A 20871-nucleotide genomic window follows, 5' to 3' on the forward strand; every position below is an offset into this window, starting at 1 on the left:
GCATCAGCATGTCCTTCAGACTTCGTTGTCCCAGAGCACCGGGTTTGCAGCTATCACAGAACCTCTCTTTGTGTCTCTCTGTGATCCTTCTCAACTGAGACCTGGTATCTGCAAAACCCTTGAGATTCTCCTCTCCAAGGAGCTCTAATTCCCATCTTCCTCTCACGCTTGTTTCTTTCAGCTGGCAACACACTGTGCTAGAGGCCAACTTGTTTTTTTTTGTCAAGTTTTAACAAGCCTTGTAAAGTGCGTTACCTCAAATCTCCTGATTTTTATCATGAAGTGAATGAACTACTACTAAACACTTGGGAATTGCTAAAATGAGAAGAAAGGGGTTCCCTTCTGCTGCGGCCTCCAAGCCATGTTTAGTGGTATTTTGGTTATTTCAGCCTTCCCCAGCAGCAAGTCCTTCTCCCTCTCTTCTACAGCACTCTTTTTTTACAGCCCAGGTTACAGCCCTTTTCTAGTTCCCTGGGAGCTTGTCTCTCTAATCTTCCCTGGCCTACAAAGATGAGAAGAATCTATAGCTGAAGGTTGTGGGAGGTACCTTCTGTCTTAAGGAATTGGACAGTGACCCATGTCTTCATTGGACCATTCCAACTATTTGAGAGGTGCACCTAGCTGCCAGGATGCTGTTTTGGTCTGTTATCACCGCTGCTGTATAGGTCCATTTAGGAGTCTCCCTGAGCAGGAGAGGATTAACCCTCATATTTTTCTTCCCCTCCCAGGGGTTACAGTGGGTGTTTCCTTACAATTTCACCAATATATCGTGCCTCGAAGGGAATGGGATGGAGTTAAACCAGCAGTTCCTTAGATGTGAACAAATGGCCCTGTCATTAGATGACCACACTGACTAACTTCTGCTTAGTTTTAACAGAAAATACTATCCATCATCTAACAACAGAGCTTTAATAACTCTCTGCCTTATGGTTGCTATTGAAATAAAGCAATATATCCATACCAGCAACGCCTTCTTTCTTAGGGCAAATACAATTTATCAATTCCAGAAGTCACGTTTCTAATACAATCATCATTTAGCTTTTCCAAGAACCCTGTGGACAGACATAGCCTCGCAGATAGGAGAGTCTATCTCGCCCTCATTCTGGCACTGAGGACAAGAATAAAGTCATTAAATATTTTACTAAAATAAGATTATTTCTCCTGGCTTCTCTCTTATTGCAGTACTTAAAAATGGAACCATGTCAGATAAAAGATCCATCTAGTCAAGTACCCTGACTCTGACAGTGTCCAGCAGACCACAGAACAGAGGTGAGCATGTAGTGACATTTCTCCAGCACACCTTTCCAGAAGAGACACCAGCACTAGAGTTGTCTACAACAGCCCTGGATGGATTCCCCTGACTCTGATCTTCCCCTATCGCTTTTGAACTTGGATAACATTTTAGCACCATGTGACAAGGATTTCCACAGTGACTGCCTGTTGTGCTCTAATGGGTCACCTTCAATCAGGAACTGCCACTCAGAATTCCAGGTTCTTTTTAAACCACACATCTTTCACACAAGCTTGAGAATAAATAAGATTGTTTTCTTTCTTTATTGAACGCTTTCCTTTAAAACGCTATGTTTATGCTATTACCTAAAGATCCCAAAAGAAGGCTTAATAAAGCAAATAAGAAATGACAGAGCAACTAAGTGACTTTTGTTATGCAAACAAACAAAAAAAGCCCAAACAATGCAGGAAAGAGAGTTTGGGGGGTTTAAAAGTATTTTCAGTTTATCTGATAGAAGATCAGATGGCTGTTAGAGGCCATTAAACATGCTCAGCCATAGCACGTGTAGGGATGGTGACACCCAGGCATCCTCATTGCCAGCAACACTGCTCCGGCTCCTTTGCAACTGCAGGAAGACATTACCCTTTGTGCACGCAGCTTCAGAAGCACACCGAGCAACAGCAAAGGATGGTAAATCCTATAAAACAGATCTGACTGCCTCATATAAACTTTCTATTGTGTTTCTGCACAAGAAAGTGTAGAACAGAATGCAGTTCCTACCAACACACAGTCATTCCTTCTGAAATCTTTACTACACGGGCAGCATGGTAAGGCAGAGTGTTGAAGAGCTTTCAAGAGATACTAGAAGATGTAAAGTACAGGCATGGACAAGTGCCTTGTAAAGGTAAGTACCCCCTCTACTGACCTTAAGATGATATCTTCCCAGCAGACTGGAAGTATAGCATGTACATGTGTGTGATTACACACGCTGTATGGGTGTATATGCATGCACTGATATATTCATAAAAATGCAAAAGATGAATGCCAACCATTAATATGGCAATATTTTCTCCCTAGGGATGTATCAATATTGGTTTATTTCTAAGGTCTATAGCTAATTTCAACTCTGGGTCATATAAGCTTCATCTAATAGCACACCCATTTATCAAATATGTCATACTACATCACCAAGAAAAAGCGGTGAGCTGCTTTCTAAATCAGCTCCTTTTGCCAAGAGTATTTTGGACAATGCCACCTGCCCAAGGAATTATTTCTGCTAAGCTGTGTCTTAAAGCCCTGCTGGCTGTGGGGGTGCTTCCACTCTTCAGTAAAATCAATGGATACCCTTGACTTCAGTGACAACAGGGTAAGGTTTCATGCTATAAAAATATAATGCCCACAATATTTGTCAAAGCAACTTCATTCCGAGAGCCTCTGTCGCTGTGAAGAAAACCCAATTACTGACTCACTTTAAAACTGAACTGTGGTTTAAGAGCAAGTGCTAAATCAAATTCAGTCATACACAGCCTAGGATTTAAATATTTATTTTAAAGGGACAGTTAAAGATCAGTTTAGGCACCACATCCACCAGCTAAGTCATGTTTAAAATAAGTCTGATGCGATCTGAAGTATGCAGCATGTTTGTAGTTCGGAATTGACCAGCAGGTCGAAGGAGGTGATCCTGCCCCTCTGCTCTGCTCTCGTGAGACCCCACTTGGAGTACTGTGTGCAGTTCTGGTGTCCTCAATATAAAAAGGACATGGAGCTGGCAGAGGAGGCCACGAGGATGATCAGGGGCTGGAGCACCTCCCGTATGAAGACAGGCTGAGAGAGTTGGGGCTGTTCAGCCTGGAGAAGAGAAGCTGCGTGGAGACCTCAGAGCAGCTTCCAGTGTCTGAAGGGGGCTACAAGGATGCTGGAGAGGGACTCTGCATCAGGGACTGTAGTGGTAGGACAAGGGGTGATGGGTTCAAACTTAAACAGGGAAAGTTTAGATTGGATATAAGGAAGAAGGTTCTTTACAGTGAGGGTGGTGAAGCGCTGGAATGGGTTGCCCAAGGAAGCTGTGAATACCCCATCCCTGGTGGTGTTCAAGGCCAAGCTGGACAGAGCCTTGGGCAACTTGGGTTTAGTGAGAGGTGTCCCTGCCCATGGCAGAGGGTTGGAACTACATGATCTTAAGGTCCTTTCCAACCCTAACTATTCTATGATTCTATATCCAAGGCACGTCAGTGTCAAAATTCTATAACCCACCATTGTCCAGCACTCAGTGAGTCCAATATGCTCAGAGCGGCTTGTTTAAAGCTCAAATAACTCTACATAGGATGGTATAGAAATGCATATTGTATTAAGGTCAGCTACTTAACATACATCTGTTCATATCTTGTAGGATGGAGTTGAAAGTCATCTGTCCTAATTCACACAAGGCCTCAGAACTGATGCATGAAGGATAGTTAGCCTAAAATGAGAGAAAGATGCACGTGTAAGTCTGAGATGGTGAAGAGATGAACATGCTGAAGGAGAAAAGATAATCGCTCAGAAGCTGCATTAGGTTGGGCTCTCTTTATATTCCCTTAAAATGCTCCTGGAACTGCCCTGTGTTAGTGAGCTGTTTCCTAACATGCCAGCTGCTCATTTCAAATTGTAGTTAATTTTAGTTAAAATTAAGTTTTTAAACTTCTAGAATTATTAAATAATTAGAACATAAGAACCGTGAAGATGACAAGACCAGTCGAGGCATGAAAATGAGTGCAACAACAGCACAACATTGGGTTTTTACAAAGACGTTACTTTATAGAAGTTCAGGTATCAATAATAATGAGAATTATTACTTTCATAACTGCTAGATTTCGAAAGGATATTTGAATGCCAGCTGTTAAAGATGAGGACCTTCAAATTCATCCTTAGAAGACTTCAGTGGGAGACAACTTGAAATACTTCTATATCAGCAACAGTATAATGCAATGAGAAAGAGATGATACCTTGTAAAGCCAACATCATTATCTGTTCTGGTACAGGCCAAATTCAAGTGATTCCTGCTATTTCTGCCACTTACCTCAGCCATTCTCTGTTATCACACCTTATATTTGTGTTGATCCCTACGTAGGTCACTGAAAGCTTTTTTGCTGACAAGAAACCCAGGTACTGAGGTCAGCCCTTCAACATTGAAATGTACGACTAGCAGGTAGGATTAATCTAAAACTATCCTGTAGTTCTTTTAACTCCTAAAGCAATTGCTTCATTCCCACTTGCAGCACCTTTGTACACAAGTACAGTAAGTGTTAAGCCTCACAAACCATGAAAACTTGAGATAACAGTGGCTGTACATCAAGGTCCATCAGGTGGTGGATATCAAACTGCTGTTCTCAGTGCTGTGGGCTTCATATATTAGCACTCAGAATAGTTGAATCAGCACACAAGTCCATTTCTTGAAAGGTATTAATCTTTTTAAAGGTGAAGAATTAATAACACAGAGAGAAAGGGTGAGAGAAATGCAATCTGTTACAGGACTGAGAGAGTGTAAATGAAGATTAGAGCCATAGTTAGCTGTCGCAAGAGATTGCAGCCTCTGGTGAACAAAGCCTCTCAACTCACTGGCATTTGTCACTCTCCAGCATTCCACCCTAAATTACATTAACAATAATTTTGAGACAGTGGAATTGTTCATAACCTGCGTATAAGAGAATATGAGTATGGCAGGAGGCTAGAAGTAATGAAAAGGAGGGGACAGATTCTTTATTGATTAACAAGTATTCCTTGCAGAAGAAATAGGCAGAGGGGAGCAAAGCAGTATGGATTTTCTAGCTTGTATTAAACTACAAGATGGAAATAACTGCAAGCACAGAACTATCTGCTAAATTTCAGAGACTCAGCAGGGCTTTTAAAAATAATTTGTGTTTCTCTAATCCCAGTCTTCTATTCGATGTGTTTCAGAAAAGGCAAATGAGGATCAGGAATACATCTACAGAAGAGATGCAAGCAGGTCAGACATGCAATACGGTCAGGAGCCATGCTGAACCCTCCCTGGGACTGGAGCTGAAGGGACAGCAACTGGCAGCTCCAGTTTGGAAGCCATTCCCTGTTATTTCCCTCCACTACTGACATCAACCCATAAAGCAGAATGGAGCCATTTTGGGGTTGGGATTGTGCCAGCCTGCAGAGACTGAGGATTTAAGGCTTGTGCCGGCACTAACACAGGGATGCTGACGCTGGATCCAAGGGATGGGTTCTCCACACCCCGGGCAGTAACAGATTGCTTAAGGTTTCTGCTACCAGTAGAGCTGCAGGAGAAAGATGTATAGAACTTCCTTCTCACAGCAAGTACTCAGCCATACTGAAATGATGGATGACTTAAAAGAAGTAGCCTTCAGCCAAGCTAGTTTATGCCAAATCCCATAAGGATCACTTTGGGGAGTGATGTGCCCTATGCCATGAGGACTCACAGAAATTATATGTTTTTATCTTTACTTATACATACTATTGACAGAGATACATATATATGGATATTGACCTTTTGGTTAATTTGTTTTACCTAACCAGGTTTACAGCTTCAAGGATAACCTATGGTAAGAGAGCCCATACACTTATTCTGTGATGAGGAAAAACTATTACTACGGTTATGTCCTGCCTTTTACTGTAATTCTGTATCTCTTTATTCCTGCCACAGGTAGGAAGGTTCAATGATACAACTGAGAAAGTTGCTCCAAACCCCTCTGTTTTCAGTTGCCTATATTGCCAGTTGCCAAAATGTTCCATAAACAGGCCTAATTATTTTCAACCTCAGTGGGAGAACTCATGTGGAAATTGCAAGACTGAAGGCTAAATATTTCATTTTAGTCTTGGAAATTAATCCATGAGCAATGACATAACATAACTGAAGATCCTGTTACCATTTCAGACAAAACACCACAAAAATCTGGTTAGAATACAGCAGAGTAATCATATTGTATATAGCCTTCACACAAACTGTGGCACAAAACACTGTACAGTTATATAAAGCAACAGTTTAAACTGCATAACACAGTTACAAAGACATTGCATGATGAATCCATTAATGTACTTGATTATAAATCCAATGAGAGAGAGAAATTAACAAGCATAAGCAAGGCTGAAAGATGCACTTTAAGATGGATGTGAGAGGAGATGAGGAATAAGTGAAGCAGACACTAAAGAAGGTTGGTCCATGCTGGCAAAGAAGAGAAGAGTCTTGTGATGAGATGTGGTTAAGGAAAGAAAAGCTCTTGACAAAGAGGGTAGTAGCAGTAACAAAAGAGGTGCGCCACTGCCTTGTTGCTCATCCTGTCAATTTGCCCCTATCAAACGGGATGAAGAACAGCCAGATCAGTATTAGTATACTGGCAGTACATTACACTAGTATACTGGTAGTATTTACAGCAGTCAGTTTTGCTCAGGTGAAAAAAAAGAGCTGGAATACATGGAAAAAGCAGCAGGTTGGTTAGATGCGAGAGCGCCACTGAGACCAAAGCTGCAGGAGTGGCAAGGCAAATGAAGATGGGAGGATTTAGTGAGATGGACATAGCTGCTTTGTACCTGGCACATTTACACTCAGAAGGAACAAAACCAGAGTTACTGGAGTATGTGTGCTAGAGGTGACACTGAAAGGTGATATGAAAGAGGTCTTTTACACCGAGGTGAATTGGCTGCAGTCAATAGCTTCTCTCAAACTCAGTCTATGCATGTCCCAATAACCAAAGTATAAGTCCTATACAGGGAATCTGAACTGGCTTTTCAAAGAACTGGGACAAAACCAGAACTTCACCGCCACGATCAGCTTAAATACACTATACCTGTGAACCCAAGTACTTTACCACTTTCCAAGTCAGCATATTGCTGAGAGGCAAACAAAGCAAGCCTTTAGAGAAAGCCCAAAGCATAAGCAAAGCGATCTCTAAACTAGATGCTTTACAAAGTCTACAAGCAAAATCCAGCCGCCTCCTTAGGCAAGGATAAAGGATCAGGTAACAAAACCTGCAATGAACTGCAGCTATAGAGACACTGGTACCTTTCTCGAAGTCTGGCAAAGTCTGGGCTGTATCATATTGACATTAGGCTCTACCGATGCAGAGGCCACTGTGACCCTGATGTCAGAAGGATTTTAAGAACTCTGATTCATTTCTCTGCAATTTTGTGACATGTATCTTTGGCCTGGGGGGCAATGCTGGCTGGGATCGGCACCATCTTCTGCAAAGAGAAATCTCTGCACTATCAACAAGCATCCCTTTCAACAGTAAAGGCCTCCTTCCCATTCTAACCGCCCAGGAAGACGACTATCTCCCACCTCACTCGTCCCTCCATCACCTGAAGCAGACCAAAGCCTGTGCCAATTGCCACTGATCTATGGGTGACTAGTTTACAACATATTTCCATTGGAATGCAGATTCACCATGCTCTAGTGTAAAATAGTATCCGAATATGAAGTCATGTTAATAGATGCAGACTAATAGTGCAAACAGAATCTGTAACTGTGCTGCACAGCTCCTTGTGACAAGATACCATTACTTAACCCTTCGTGGTAAGCTGCAGTGGCCCTCCACTCAGTGTAACAATGAAAGTCTGTCAATAAGGTATCAGACCAGTCCTTGCCCCACTGTTCCTTTTTCAACATCGTATGCTGAAAACATTTTCCAGACAGAGCACCTTGTCTTTAAGGCTAGGATAAAACCAGAAAGACAAAACGGGAGGTGGAAAGATAGGACTTCAACCCAGTTCAGTCTAATTTTTAAATGGAGTCAGTGTTTTTTTCACTCTAGATGCCTGCTTACTTATTCAACTCAAGTTCATTCTTAGGGGGATCTTGTCAATAAAGTCAAATCAGGCTCTCTCTGAGCAGTGAGGTTTTTGAGGGTCTTTTTTGAGGGCTTCATTAAAAGCAGACAGTTTCTCTAACCTTTTAGCAGAACCTGTTATCTGATGACGTGAATTAAAGTCTCTCAAATGACTAATAATCATATCAAGGCTGCCATGTCAGCTTGTAGATTTGAATAAGAGGGTCTGAAAACATTTGCATGCCTCGATGTGCCAGTGCTAAGAAGCTAATGTGATAGTGCTGTCATAAAGCACTGGAAAGACATGACTTAATGTAATCTGTCATGTCATATGCTAATCTTCAGCCATTACTTGAGTGCTGTAAGTAAGTAGAAAGCATTTGGGAGAAATCCTTTTCAATTTCTCTGAGTACCACTTCTGCTGCTGGTCAGCTCAAATGGGTTTTGTGCATTTAATGCAGAGCTCAAGTCAAGTTGGTTTAGGTCACACTTAATTAACCAGCACATTGATGGGTTGGGCTGGTACAGCACTATGGAAAATGGGTATTTCTGATACTGCCTAACAAGTAAATATTTCATATGCTGAAGGAAAAAAAAGAAACCAAAAAGAGACTCAGTCCTTGTGTCCTTTCACAAAAACACGGACTTTTTAGCAAGACACTGTTTTCTGTGCCTCACTTACCTTGCTTCTATGTGTGAAGACAATTTAAACAAAGATGATTATAAATACTTCATAAAGACATTTCCATTTGTAACTGCAAACTTTTAAAGCACCTGATCTGAACGTGTCATTTAAACAACAATAGACAAGAGGCAGCTTTAAATGCAGTGTACTTTGTAATAAGAATGGAGAAAATGATCAAACGGAAAATTTCGCTTTACTTATTTGTTTTAGGAAAATGGCACCGACATTTTTTTAATACAGAGCAGGTAGAAGAGGGAGGAATTCTCACAATGCTCAAGTACAGGATGCGGAACAGAAAATGAAACATATTAGTGAGAATGACAGAAATTTCAGGACAATTTTAGCAAAGTGTGAAGGGATTTTGAGTCAACACTTGAAGGTTATTTTAATAATAGCTACAGCCTATTCAAATAAAAGCTTAAAAACCCTGTGCCTTTTGCAGCTATGAGGATGTTTAGCAGGGCTCAGCAGTTTACAACCTGCCCCAGCTAAACCTGAAGGCTTTGTGCTCAGATCACTGAGATTAGGACTGCCATAAGGAAACAGGGGAACATTACACCCACACCAAGTCTAAGCAAGCTTTCCTCGTGTTGTTTTCTTGGTGGTCACATTGGAATCAAACCCTGCAAAAGTCAGACATTTCATAGATCTACAGGAAACTGAGATAGACAATCTTTACAGTATTAGGTCATTATGTGCGTTCTCTTGCCAATGCTGGATTGTTCCCTGTTGTAAATTCTGAAGTGCTTCATTCAGTCTAAATTTAAACTGACTCATTTTAATAGGGCTTCCATCATTCCCAAAGGGACGGTGTAAAGTATTCTTACCCTCCAGCATCGAGCGTGGCTGTTCCACCTTCAGATCTAAGCCCCCACCTTGCCTTGCTACAGTAACTATAACTTCAAGCCTCAGTTTCCCTTGCTACTTCAACATTTAAAGAGTTTCTGATCAAGAAAGTCTTTCACTTCCGGAGGAATAAAAAGACACAGAATATGCTGTCAGCAATGTGTGAGATCAGTAATCCTTCAGTCCTTTAATACTGGGCTGTTCCATTGTGTTCTCAAGCTAAAGACCTCCTTCCTTCCCATTTAATAGGTTTAATCCTTCAAAAGCTAGTCTTTTAGAGACTTCTTTCTGAAGCTCCTCAACTGTTCATAGCACTACTACAATGAAATAAAGTCCTCTGCCTTTTTCTGCATCACAGAGGTATGAGAGCACGTCTTCCTCCCATTCTCACTAGAAGTACCAAATGGAGAGGCAAGGACTTAGGGTAGACCTCAAGCCTTCACCAGTTCATCAGTGTAGTGAAATGAAGCCTCAGCTCCTGGTGATCTGTCTGGCATTAAGTCACATGAGCAGTTTTGCTGTGGAGTAACCCAGGACTAGAGCTAGCCCTGTTATGAACAACAGCTTTAAAGAGAGTTTCCTGATGATTGAAAGTCATGTCTATAGTCTAACAGATATCACCACCATGAGGCTTCCCCAGATAGTCACCAGCCAAACTATTTATATTTCTTTTGGTCTTTCCTCATATAGAACTTTCATCATTCCAACTTAATGTTTTTTGTTAGTATTCTCTTAACTCCTTCCAAACTGTTGACTACCTTTGGATATAATGGTGCCCAGAACCATTTGTTAGCAAGCAGCTCCTCAGAGCTGTGAAAAGGACTGCATATCTAGAATGTGAGACTGATGCATGTCATTGTTCTGTATGCTAAGGACAAGCATGCTATTTTATTCAATAACAGATAGAAAGGGGCTATTTTCACAGATGTACAGATAAGCAAACTGGACTTCAGCTGTATTGACTTGGTTGTCTCATACTGATCATTGCCAGGTAGCATGTTTTTCCAGACTATTTGCCTTTTACTAGAGACAAACATCTATTCAAACTCACACTGGGCTTTGTCTTTGCTGTATTATCTTGAGCTCTAACTCCAGGTTTGCATTAGAGTTCCATCTGCACACAGCAGGCAAGTTTTGGTGGAGTATCTAACACATACTAACTCAAACTAACCCTAGAGCGATATGACTTAGCAGACATTTCAAAGCCTAGGTGATACTCTCAGTCTATTTCCAATGTATCATTATCTTCCAAAGGCCATCCCAATGACTGCAGGTCAGTGTGATTCACCAGCTGAGGATGTCATGAAGGGCTCCAGTTAATACCACCTGTAATGGTACTTGCCAACCAGGAGGAGTGTGCTAAAGCTACCTACTGATTTCACTCGAGCAAGATCACAGCCAGCCGTCAGGAAGAAACATTTTCATCTATTGTCATCTGAGCTGGCAGGCTATGACTCAGAATGTCTGTGTGCATGATTACACACACCCAGTTATCCAAACAAAGCAAACAAGGTCTAAGCTAGTTCAAAATTACTATTTACTGGTCTACAGAGTGATATTTATCAAGTGTCACAAAAGTATGGAGCATCAAAAACAAATGTAAAAGCATCCATTAGTGTAAAACCCACTTGCAACTGGTTTCCAAAGTTTGTAATAAACTTTTAAAAGATAGATGAAATGTATCCTAAATTTTTCATGGTTTATGATCAATAGACTATAAGAAATCAGCTCAAAGTGACAATATTAAACTACGAATGTTTGTGTGCACCACTGCAGATAACTACCTGAAAGATGTAAATCAATAATATAACAGATGGGAAAAAGAGAGATTATTTTTGTATGCAAATGGAATGACTTAGACTAGTACAAATCCAAAATCAAGACTGTTCAGCAAAAGGTTTTCTGAAGGTTACCAAATTTATATTTATTAGTGATTTCTTCTTGCCATTGCAGGGAACAGTAAGACTGGAAAAACACAAAAGTCACATCCTCCATATTGCTTCCTCTCATACCAGTATGATCTTACTCTTCAGAAATTTCTTTTCTGTAAGAAATATCACGCAGCAGTACCCAGAAAGTACCAAAATATGATGCAGCAGGCAAGGTGTATAGATAGGCTAACTAAACTAAGATTCAGAACTAATAAACAACAATAACACATTATTAAGAGACTGACTGCACAAAGGAGCAATTCAAAACAGAGAGAAGAATGCAACCGCTTAAACCTCCTCAGCCCGTGTTAAACTGATCTCCTCAGCCTGACTTTTTCAAAGTCATTTATGGCTTGATCTGTCTGTATGAGAGTGATCACAGTGGAAGGCACTTTATGGACTCTGACATCCAGATGAGAAAGACAGATTTAAGGATCTCTTTGTATCTATTTACCAGTTGTAAGGTAATTTGCTGATGAGACTTCTTACACTCTGTTAATACAGATTAATGAAACTAACACGGACTAATGAAACAAAGTGTTTTACATTTTCACTGAAATATGGTCACATTTTCTGATATAACACAAGAAATCCATACTCAATACAGGTCTCACAGCATAAAATCTTTCGCATTAGGAATGAAGAGAGCTGTTTCCTCATTTGGGAAACCTAACCTTTACCATATCAATCAGGAATACTTGCACACACAGGAAGTCTTCCCACCAGGACCACCATTTTCCACAGTAAACCAGGCAGGCTGGATGTCTGTAGGACTTCATAGCTGTAGTTTTCTGTTCTCTAGACACATCTGCTAATGTCATTAAGCACAGACACTGGGGTGGCTCCCCCATTTTCTTTGGCCCAAGTTTTGACCTCCCCTAAAAAGGCATATTAAGAAGCCAGCGGGCACCAACTTAGTTCCTTGCTTTTCCATAAGCAACAGGGCCAATGGCAAACAGTCAAAATACTCCCTTAGAAGCTTGAAGTAGCATTAATATGAGTTTGGGACTTTACCAGGTCTTGGAGCACAGAAATTAGACTCTTCTACTGTAACACTACACATATGAAGGTTCTGAAGCTTCCATTACCTGCAGGCTTTTTTAAAAACAGAAGAATGTTTGATTTGGATGGTTGCATTAAATTAAGGGATATTAATGGATTATACCCACAGCCTCAAAAGTAATTGCCAGTTGTCTACAAGTGACTACTCCTATATGAAGGCCAAAATTATCAAAGCAAACCACAAACAGTAATTCACAAGCACCGAACATGTGCTCCCTGTTTATCTTTCTAGGTCAGTGCCTCCAGTCTAGGCAGAAACTGCATTACTTCTCAAATACAATAGCCAGCAGTTGGAACCCAGAAACTCAGCTTTACTTACAAATCAGTGTCCTGGTTTGGGGCAGTTGTTGCAGTATGGCCACCCTAGAGACATATTCACACTCATGCCTAGACCTAAAAAGAGTGTGTTTGGAAGATAGCAAGAAAAAAGGTATACTGGAAGTTCCTTAGTAGTCCTATTGTACAGGCAAATAGATGGCTTCTGATTTTCTTTTGTACAGGTTCTTTCAGAAACACATCATCCCCAAACCCAAACTACATTATTATGTATACAAATACATATCATAGAATCCCAGACTGGTTTGGGTTGGGAGGGACCTTAAAGCTCACCCAGCTCCACCCCCCTACCACGGGCAGGGACACCTTCTGCTAGAGCAGGTTGCTCCAAGCCCCTGTGTCCAACCTGGCCTTGAACACTGCCAGGGATGGAACAGCCACAGCTCCTCTGGGCACCCTGTGCCAGCGCCTCAGCACCCTCACAGGGAAGAACTTCTTCCTTGTGTCTCATCTAAATCTCCCTTCTATCAGTTTAAAGCCATTCCCCCTTGTCCTGTCATTACATGACCTTCTAAAAGTGTATACAGATATACACACACGTATATATATGTGCAAGTACAAACATAGAACTTACATATTCTGTTTTTACTTAATGCTACATTATGTAATTTTTATTTAATGCTACATGAATTGCCATTCAGCAAAGCCAACTTAATAACCAGTAACATGGTTAACCGACAAGATAATAACCATCAAGAAACCTAAAAGTGCATTTCAGTAGAACATCTCAGTTCTGAAATCTGAAATCTGAAGAAAATTAACTAAACAAATATCTAGAGAGAGCTCTTGGTTCTGCACAGAGCTTCAAGTGAGATTAATGTACCTTAAAACTTGTGCCAATAGTTAACAGGGCAGTTGTGCCCTCACAGGAACATTTATGTCTGAGAGCTAGAACTAGTAACGCAGCCTGCTTGGAGGTTCACAACAGAATAGTGTAACTCAATTACCTGTGACTGGGCACACACATATCTGCAAATGATGCCTAATACTGGACACTGAAGTTTGTACAAGTCTGCCAAAACACTCATACCACACATTTTCACATAGCCTACAAATTGCCCTTCCATCTTCTGTCAGTTATGAGCCTGAAGCTGCCTCAGTGGAAACGAAGCCTATGCACCAGCCACCCCTGACTGGGAGTGTAACTACCCACAATTCTTAAACAACAAGCAATGGCTTCCCAGCCTTTTTTTTTTTCTTCACTATTTATTATTTTTTTTACTTCTTTTCAGTCTAATTTAAGAAAACCCACACACATTTTCTGGTTTTTCCCTCTTCCCCATTTTGTGCCTTTTTAAATCTTGTATTTTACAGGAGCTATCCATAATACAGATGAGAAAATACCTGTATCAACACAGAAAATAACTCTGGACATGAATATTCAAATGTTAATGCATAGTATATTTATTTCCAGAGTAGCTGTAGCTTAAGTACTCTGGACATCTTCAAATACAAACAGTTATGTTTCCAGGATGAAGTCTCATGTGGCAGGGTGAGCTTCATAGTTTAAGAAATAGAACAGAATATGAGCCATACCTCTTATAATTTGCACCGCTATTGCCTCCAAAACTACCCAATCCTTTCTTTGGGAAACTGACCCTTGGAAGAAAGTAGAAATGTGGGTTGTGTTATTTACACTAACATTTTGAGTCTCGATATCAACATTGACCTCTGAAAAAGAGCCAAGAGAGCCAAGGAGAGGTGGAACAGCGTAAGAATGCACTAACAGATCCAGATCTGAATGTAGAAAGTCAACTAGTTTTAAAAACCTACCTACCATACCATGAGAGCAGTTCTCAGAACAAAGACATGCCCCAATCAAACAACAGAAGATTTGGCTATCTGGAAAGAACTACCTGAAGAGTAGAAATTCAACAGAAAGGCCTCCTTCAAGAAAAGAGGGGCAAAATTGTCCCTCTGAGGTGGTGCACGATTTCCTAAGATAGGCCTCTTGTCAAGACCCTACTTTTAGATGGGATAACAGAACAGAAATCAAGTTCTAAGTATGCAGCGGTATCAAACTGGAAGAAATAAATTATGAGGAACGTTGTAACGAGATACAGAAGCCATCTGATCCTGTAAAAATCTAAGTTAATAGATATTAAATGAATTTGGTGGAAGTGTTCACCCATGAAGGAAACAAAAGCTACAAAATCATAAAATACTGTAGTCTGCCAATGAAGGAAAGATTACTTTGAAAATATATTATACTGAAATGGTTGCTGGTAGGAGGAGAGAGCTGTTTGTCAGAAGGAAAGCAGACATTCTCATGTGAATTTATCAGTCTCCTACCACATGGCTATGGTTAGGGCATAGCAATCTAAATCCCATTTTATTTTAGGTATGAAATGAGATCTCTGTGTTTCTGAGATGTTAGGGTCTCTACTAACAGAGCCAAAGTCAACTTTGTGGATGGTGAAACAGTGTTTCTAAACGATTTTAGACTTCAAAATAGCTGTTACTAGAGGGCTGTTCAGATTGATGAGCTTCGAGTCCAATTTTATCTATACAGAAGACTTGGAAAAGGATTAGTCCACATAAGGACTAGACATCCACAAATATCCTGGAAGGATCTGTCCATCCCTAGAAGTATCACTGGAATTCGCAGCTATTATCATCACTATGGCAGCTTTCCACATGATGTTTTTCTGGTTTGAGCGCCATGTGATTACCTGCAGAGTACACACAGTGACTTCTACTAGTTAAAAATCTATAAATAGAGTCTAATTTTATTAATATGGACCAAAGCCATTTAAAATAACAAGAAAAACCCCTCAACAATTAGAACACAGAACTCCAACCTTAGAAAGTTAATACAGAGGGGAGGAAAAGCAAATATTCTACTAAAACATTAAACGGATTAAGCCAAAACCAGTTACCAGTAACATCTTCAGATGCGTCATAACGATATTCAGCCGTAACAGAGGGGTATAAATGGCTTTCTGCTCTTTCCATACTTGTTTTCTCCAGCCTAAGATGTCCATGGACAAGAATGGAAACCCTTCTAATCTAGGAGGACAAATACCTTCCACTACACTAGTGTGTTGCCACTAGCAAAAGCAACGTTTCAAGCAGGCAACATTCTTTTCTTAACTACCCTGGAACTTTGTGAAGGTAAATGAAGCTGAAGGAAAATGAGAGCTACAAGTAGCGTTTAAAGTGGTTGAGAACTGGACCTCGAGCATCTGTTGTGGGCTGACATTGCAAGAGAAAAGGGGGAAGAAAGTAACAGAAGACAAATGGAATGCAAGGGAAAACCCAAATACTGGCTCCACTCTTCCGGGAGCCAAGACTTATTTTTCCTTCTTTCCCTCTCTTTCTCCATCTTTGTACTGCCTTTGGCATAACAGAAAAAGTTAATAACAAGAGACGGACTAGATATCTTTAAAATGTTTTACTGTCAATTGTAATTCAGCTTTAAATGGACTCATCATTTAGAGAATTGGTCTCAATTATACTTTTTCTGAACGTGAGAACACAAAGTGTGAACTACAAAATACGACTTTATTTATCAGCACTGTATGATCTGCCCTGCGGGATTCTACTCTTTCTTTTCCATTCCACCCTTTCTGGAGTGCTTTTATCATTATGGTTCCATACCTCAGGATTGCTGTTAACCTAAAGACTCTTCTAAAGGCATGAGCTGGGGAGTAAAACAGGGAAGAAAAGGGAAGAGGGTTTGTGGCTTCGTCCGTGTGCCCATGACCATATGCTTTTCCCCTCCTTCCTGCTGCCTTCTGCCAATCAAACTTTAAACAAAATATATTCAGTGTCTGCTATTGTAGTGAAATGTCTCAGGCAGTTCATCAGTCTATCACAGCTCATACTAGATTTAGTCTTTAAATAAAAGTGAATATATTTTCTCTGGCTCTTACAGTACATACACATATACACACACTGCTCCTTACAAATGCCTAAAAATTCACTTGCAAGTACTGCAACTGACATTAACACTGTCTAGAGAACTCAGTTCCTGTAGAGTATATCTGTTCGTGTAGGTGCTACTAGTCTTCTCTTGAAAAGGAAAGGTTGTTTATATAAAGTGTCATTCATTCACTTTCATCTTCACCCACACAGAAGAAAGTGCCAAGATCCAACTTTCAAAGGGATCAGACCTTTGACCAATCTGACTTTCCCCACAGTCTGAGGAAGGTTCAAAAGATCAATAGAGACAGCCTGACCTATCCTTGTTCTGTGAAACACACTGTAAATGCAAACTATTAAGAAGCATGCCTCAACACACAAGGGACAATATTAAAGAATGCAATGAAGTGTTTCCCAGACCCTCAGCTCTTAAAAAGATGATCCACGGCTTTGATAAATTCCAATATTACACCAAGCATAAATGACCACGTTATATTTGCAAAGAGAAACTGAAATCTTAACTGAAGGTGGAGTGAGACACTGACTGACTGGACCAGTAGTGCAGTTGTTATCATAATGCTAAATAAGGTAAGGTGCAGGACAGAAAGACTAAACCCAGCCAGAAAGTAAGTACAATGGAGAATATTGTGCCTCAGTTTAGGGACAGATTTCTAATTTTCTATCATTTCTAACGATGAAATAATAGAAGTATGAAATAAAAAGGATTAAAAATATTAGAAAGATCCCATTAGACTTTTCACCCCTCCATAGTTTTGAAAATCCAATCTACCCATACCTTTGGAAATTTTATCCCAAAGCTGTCTACCAAAGTATCTCATAGAATGCAGATCACATCTTCAGCCTTATCACGGACAGTCCTACAGCTAGGTAGTTTTCCTTCAGTCTTAGAACTTGCAGTGTAGCAAATAACCATGACCTACAGACATTTTAATTTGTAATTAATGATGATGTCTTAGTTTGGGGTGCAAATACTCAAGATAAAGTATAAAATCATGCAGCAGGCCAAAGAAATACTGTCTTAAATAGTAACCAGAAGAAAACTAATGTAAGCAGGGTGAAGCTGGAAATGTGCAGACTGTGGACATTGGAAGTGAAGTAGTTGAGACTGAGAAAGAGAGCTGAAGAGAATAGTGTAAATGGGGTGTTGAATGACTTAACCACTTACTTCCTTGCTTTCTGTTTGTGTTGGCATACAGGAAGTCTAGCAATCTTAACCAGAAGCTGATAAAATCTGAGTGTGTGGCTAGGTAGATGGAGAAGTAGACAAATACAAGTGTAATATACATTATCACAGAGCATAAATAACACTGGCTAAGAAACTAGAACAGCTTTGTTTCATATAACAAAGTAGAGACAGAAATACTACATAGCATAATACAACACTGCTGAATGGAAGTGAAAAAATAAATTGAAGACGTATGTGATTTTTAGCTCTAGAGGAGGCAGAAGCACTTGCAGGCTTGTTTCAAAGCAGTTCAAAACACTTTTATGTGAATCATTTTGTCAGTAAGAAAAGACACAAATGTTTGAGACATGGGGACTGGCCCACCTCAACTGAAAGAGACAAGGAGAGTTCAGAGACATTCATTGCAGGAGGACAACAGAACATGTTTTAGGAATGACTGACATCAGGTGTCTTGAGCTTTAGAGGAACCAAAGAAAAGGTTTGTGTTCAATATAAAAAATGACAACGTAGAAAACAGGTAAGCGGAATATGCTATATAATACTCCATCTGTAACAATCCATCAGGACACGGAATTGCAAGAGGGAATAGGACCCATTCAGAAAAGCTCCAAAAACCTAGGACTTCTTATTTTAAGTGATAAGGTACTTAGTGTTTCCTACATGACAAGTTGTTTGCCACGACATCCTAAGCCAACACAAGGTAAATATTTTATGTTCTTCATCTACAAGTACAAAGCATATTCATGAAAGCCCACGACTGCTAGGAAAGGCAAGTCTTTATTGACTGGAGATGTTGGCAAAAGTGAGGAGCGGAGGGTAATCACACTGCTGATCTCTAACAAAGGAGAACAGGCAAATTCCCCGTATCATCAGTAAATAGATGGGCTCCTCCTGAGGTTCACTTAGGGGAATAGAATTCTCCTCTCTGAACAATTTTGAAGTCTTTTCTTTGTCTTCTTGCCCCACTTTTGTTTTGTTTTTTGTTAAGTTTCCCAAATAGACTTGGTAATTGCAGACCTAAAGAAAAATGACTGTCACTTCTTTCTTCCTGTCAATTGGACCTCAAAGCTGTTTAAAAGGAAGGGTCCAAGCCCTGGAAGATGCTGAGTGCTCTCAGCTTGATAACTTCATAGATCAGAAAATCACTTGGCAGCAGTACAGATACAATTATTTTTGGATTACTTAGTCTGACCTCTCTCCGTCTTTCTTAGGCAGACTTCCTCTCCCAGTCTGTTCTACCCTCCTCACCATCTCCATAGACCCTCATATTGCTTTTCTCCTCTGAACTCCACATCCATAAGTGTAACAGCCCCCAGGTTCATTCCTTCCCAGAATAGCGGGGAAATAATGAGAGAGTTCTGTAGGAGTGGGTTTTTTCCACACAGAGCCCATAGTCTCAATGACCTGTAAGGGTGAATGATACCAAGACAATGACAAAGAATATCCAAGAGAGCCTTTCAGGCAGAGTACTATAGCCAAATCCTCCCCCTGCCAGGGCATGGCCAGAAGCTGGACATTTCCCTGTATCACTTTTGTCATTGCCATGTAACATTACAGCAGAGCTTCCTCTCAAACAGCATGCATTTTGAAAATGCCTTTTTTTAGAGGCTGAAGTCACATTTGTAAAGAAAATCATCAATTTTCATACCACGTTTGGAACTGTTAAGTAATATTCTAACTTTTAAAACCTGTATTGTATTCTAGCAAGACAGAACTTACCATTAGACAAATGACATGTCAACAGCTTCATGAAAAAGTGTTAGGGTATGTTTGGTTGGAGACAGTATTTCAACAGGTACATTTCAGTTATAATGCAATCAGAATTAAACTTGCCCTTAGTCTTGTGTAGTTGGACACTTGCAGTGTAAAGAGAACTGTGCCAATCTGCTATAGTAGCTTATTCCAGACTTCCCTGTCTCTGTGATTTAGTGCACATGAATTCTATAACATTAACCGAAATTTAAAGGTGTAACAGCAAAACAAACCCCCTCCAAACAAGTTGGGAACATTCTTTCAGCCAGAATGCACGATTGTCTACATACATTAATTCTATGAACAGAATACAGGATGCCATTAACTTTTCTTCATCTATCTTCATTTTCTAAGCGGCTCAGTTTCACAAAAAATAGTGCTGTTTCTTATTCATTGCTGTGGGTTTCATACGTTAAACAAAGACAGACCAACCTTAAGCCGTTTGATAAATATGATACCGTGATAACTGCAGCATTCACTTCGTATCCCATTTCTCCAAGTTCCTGTCAGCCAGATGTCATTTGCCATGCAAACACTAGAAAAACATGAAATAATCATTTCATATATCATCTATGCGAGCACGAGCCAGTCAAACATTCAATACAAATTCAAACTGCTACTACACATAAAGCAAATATCAGCCAAATAATATTTACAATGATTGAAAGGCTTTTGATTTGGAAGTGTATTCTCTTAAGCTAAGTGGTCCCCAAGACCATCTAGAAAATTCAATTGTTTCATTTTAAAATGTTTTCTGCCCAAAATTATATCAAATCCTAATGTCTCAGTAGAAACACATGGGATTGGATTGCTGACTGGGCGCCTGATGTCAAAGAGGAATCTAATTTTCCAATGGCATTTCCTCATACTGTCTCACCAAAACACAATATTGATAAAATTTTAATGGATAATTTTCAAAGCAGGACATTAGCCAGTGTGCTGCAAAACAGTGCAGGAGAACACCATGTAGCATCAGAAAGGCAATGTATGAGAAGACAGCTTGAACAAATATTCATATACAGCACATGCCTTACATTCTACATTTTTCTCTTGCAAGCAGAAAGAGAATTATGAAGGTAAGTTTTGCACTAACAGGCACATCTCGCTTCCCCTCCTCTTGCAGGGCATTTCTTACAAGTGATCTCTCAAAAATATAGGTGTGATACATTACT

At 40.1% G+C, this 20871-nt stretch overlaps 1 protein-coding gene across 1 annotated transcript in view; it reads right to left on the reverse strand.

Annotated features, from left to right (window-relative positions):
* The window catches only part of LOC115611913, a 505339-nt gene that overhangs the window by 240280 nt on the left and 244188 nt on the right, over positions 1–20871 (reverse strand). Inside the window, exon 8 of the mRNA XM_030495581.1 lies at positions 20132–20234. Within this exon, the coding sequence (XP_030351441.1) occupies positions 20132–20234 (103 nt within the window). The remainder of the gene's footprint in view (positions 1–20131; positions 20235–20871) is intronic.

This window comes from Strigops habroptila, chromosome 8 (assembly GCF_004027225.2).
Source record: "Strigops habroptila isolate Jane chromosome 8, bStrHab1.2.pri, whole genome shotgun sequence".
Lineage (NCBI taxonomy): Eukaryota > Metazoa > Chordata > Aves > Psittaciformes > Psittacidae > Strigops > Strigops habroptila.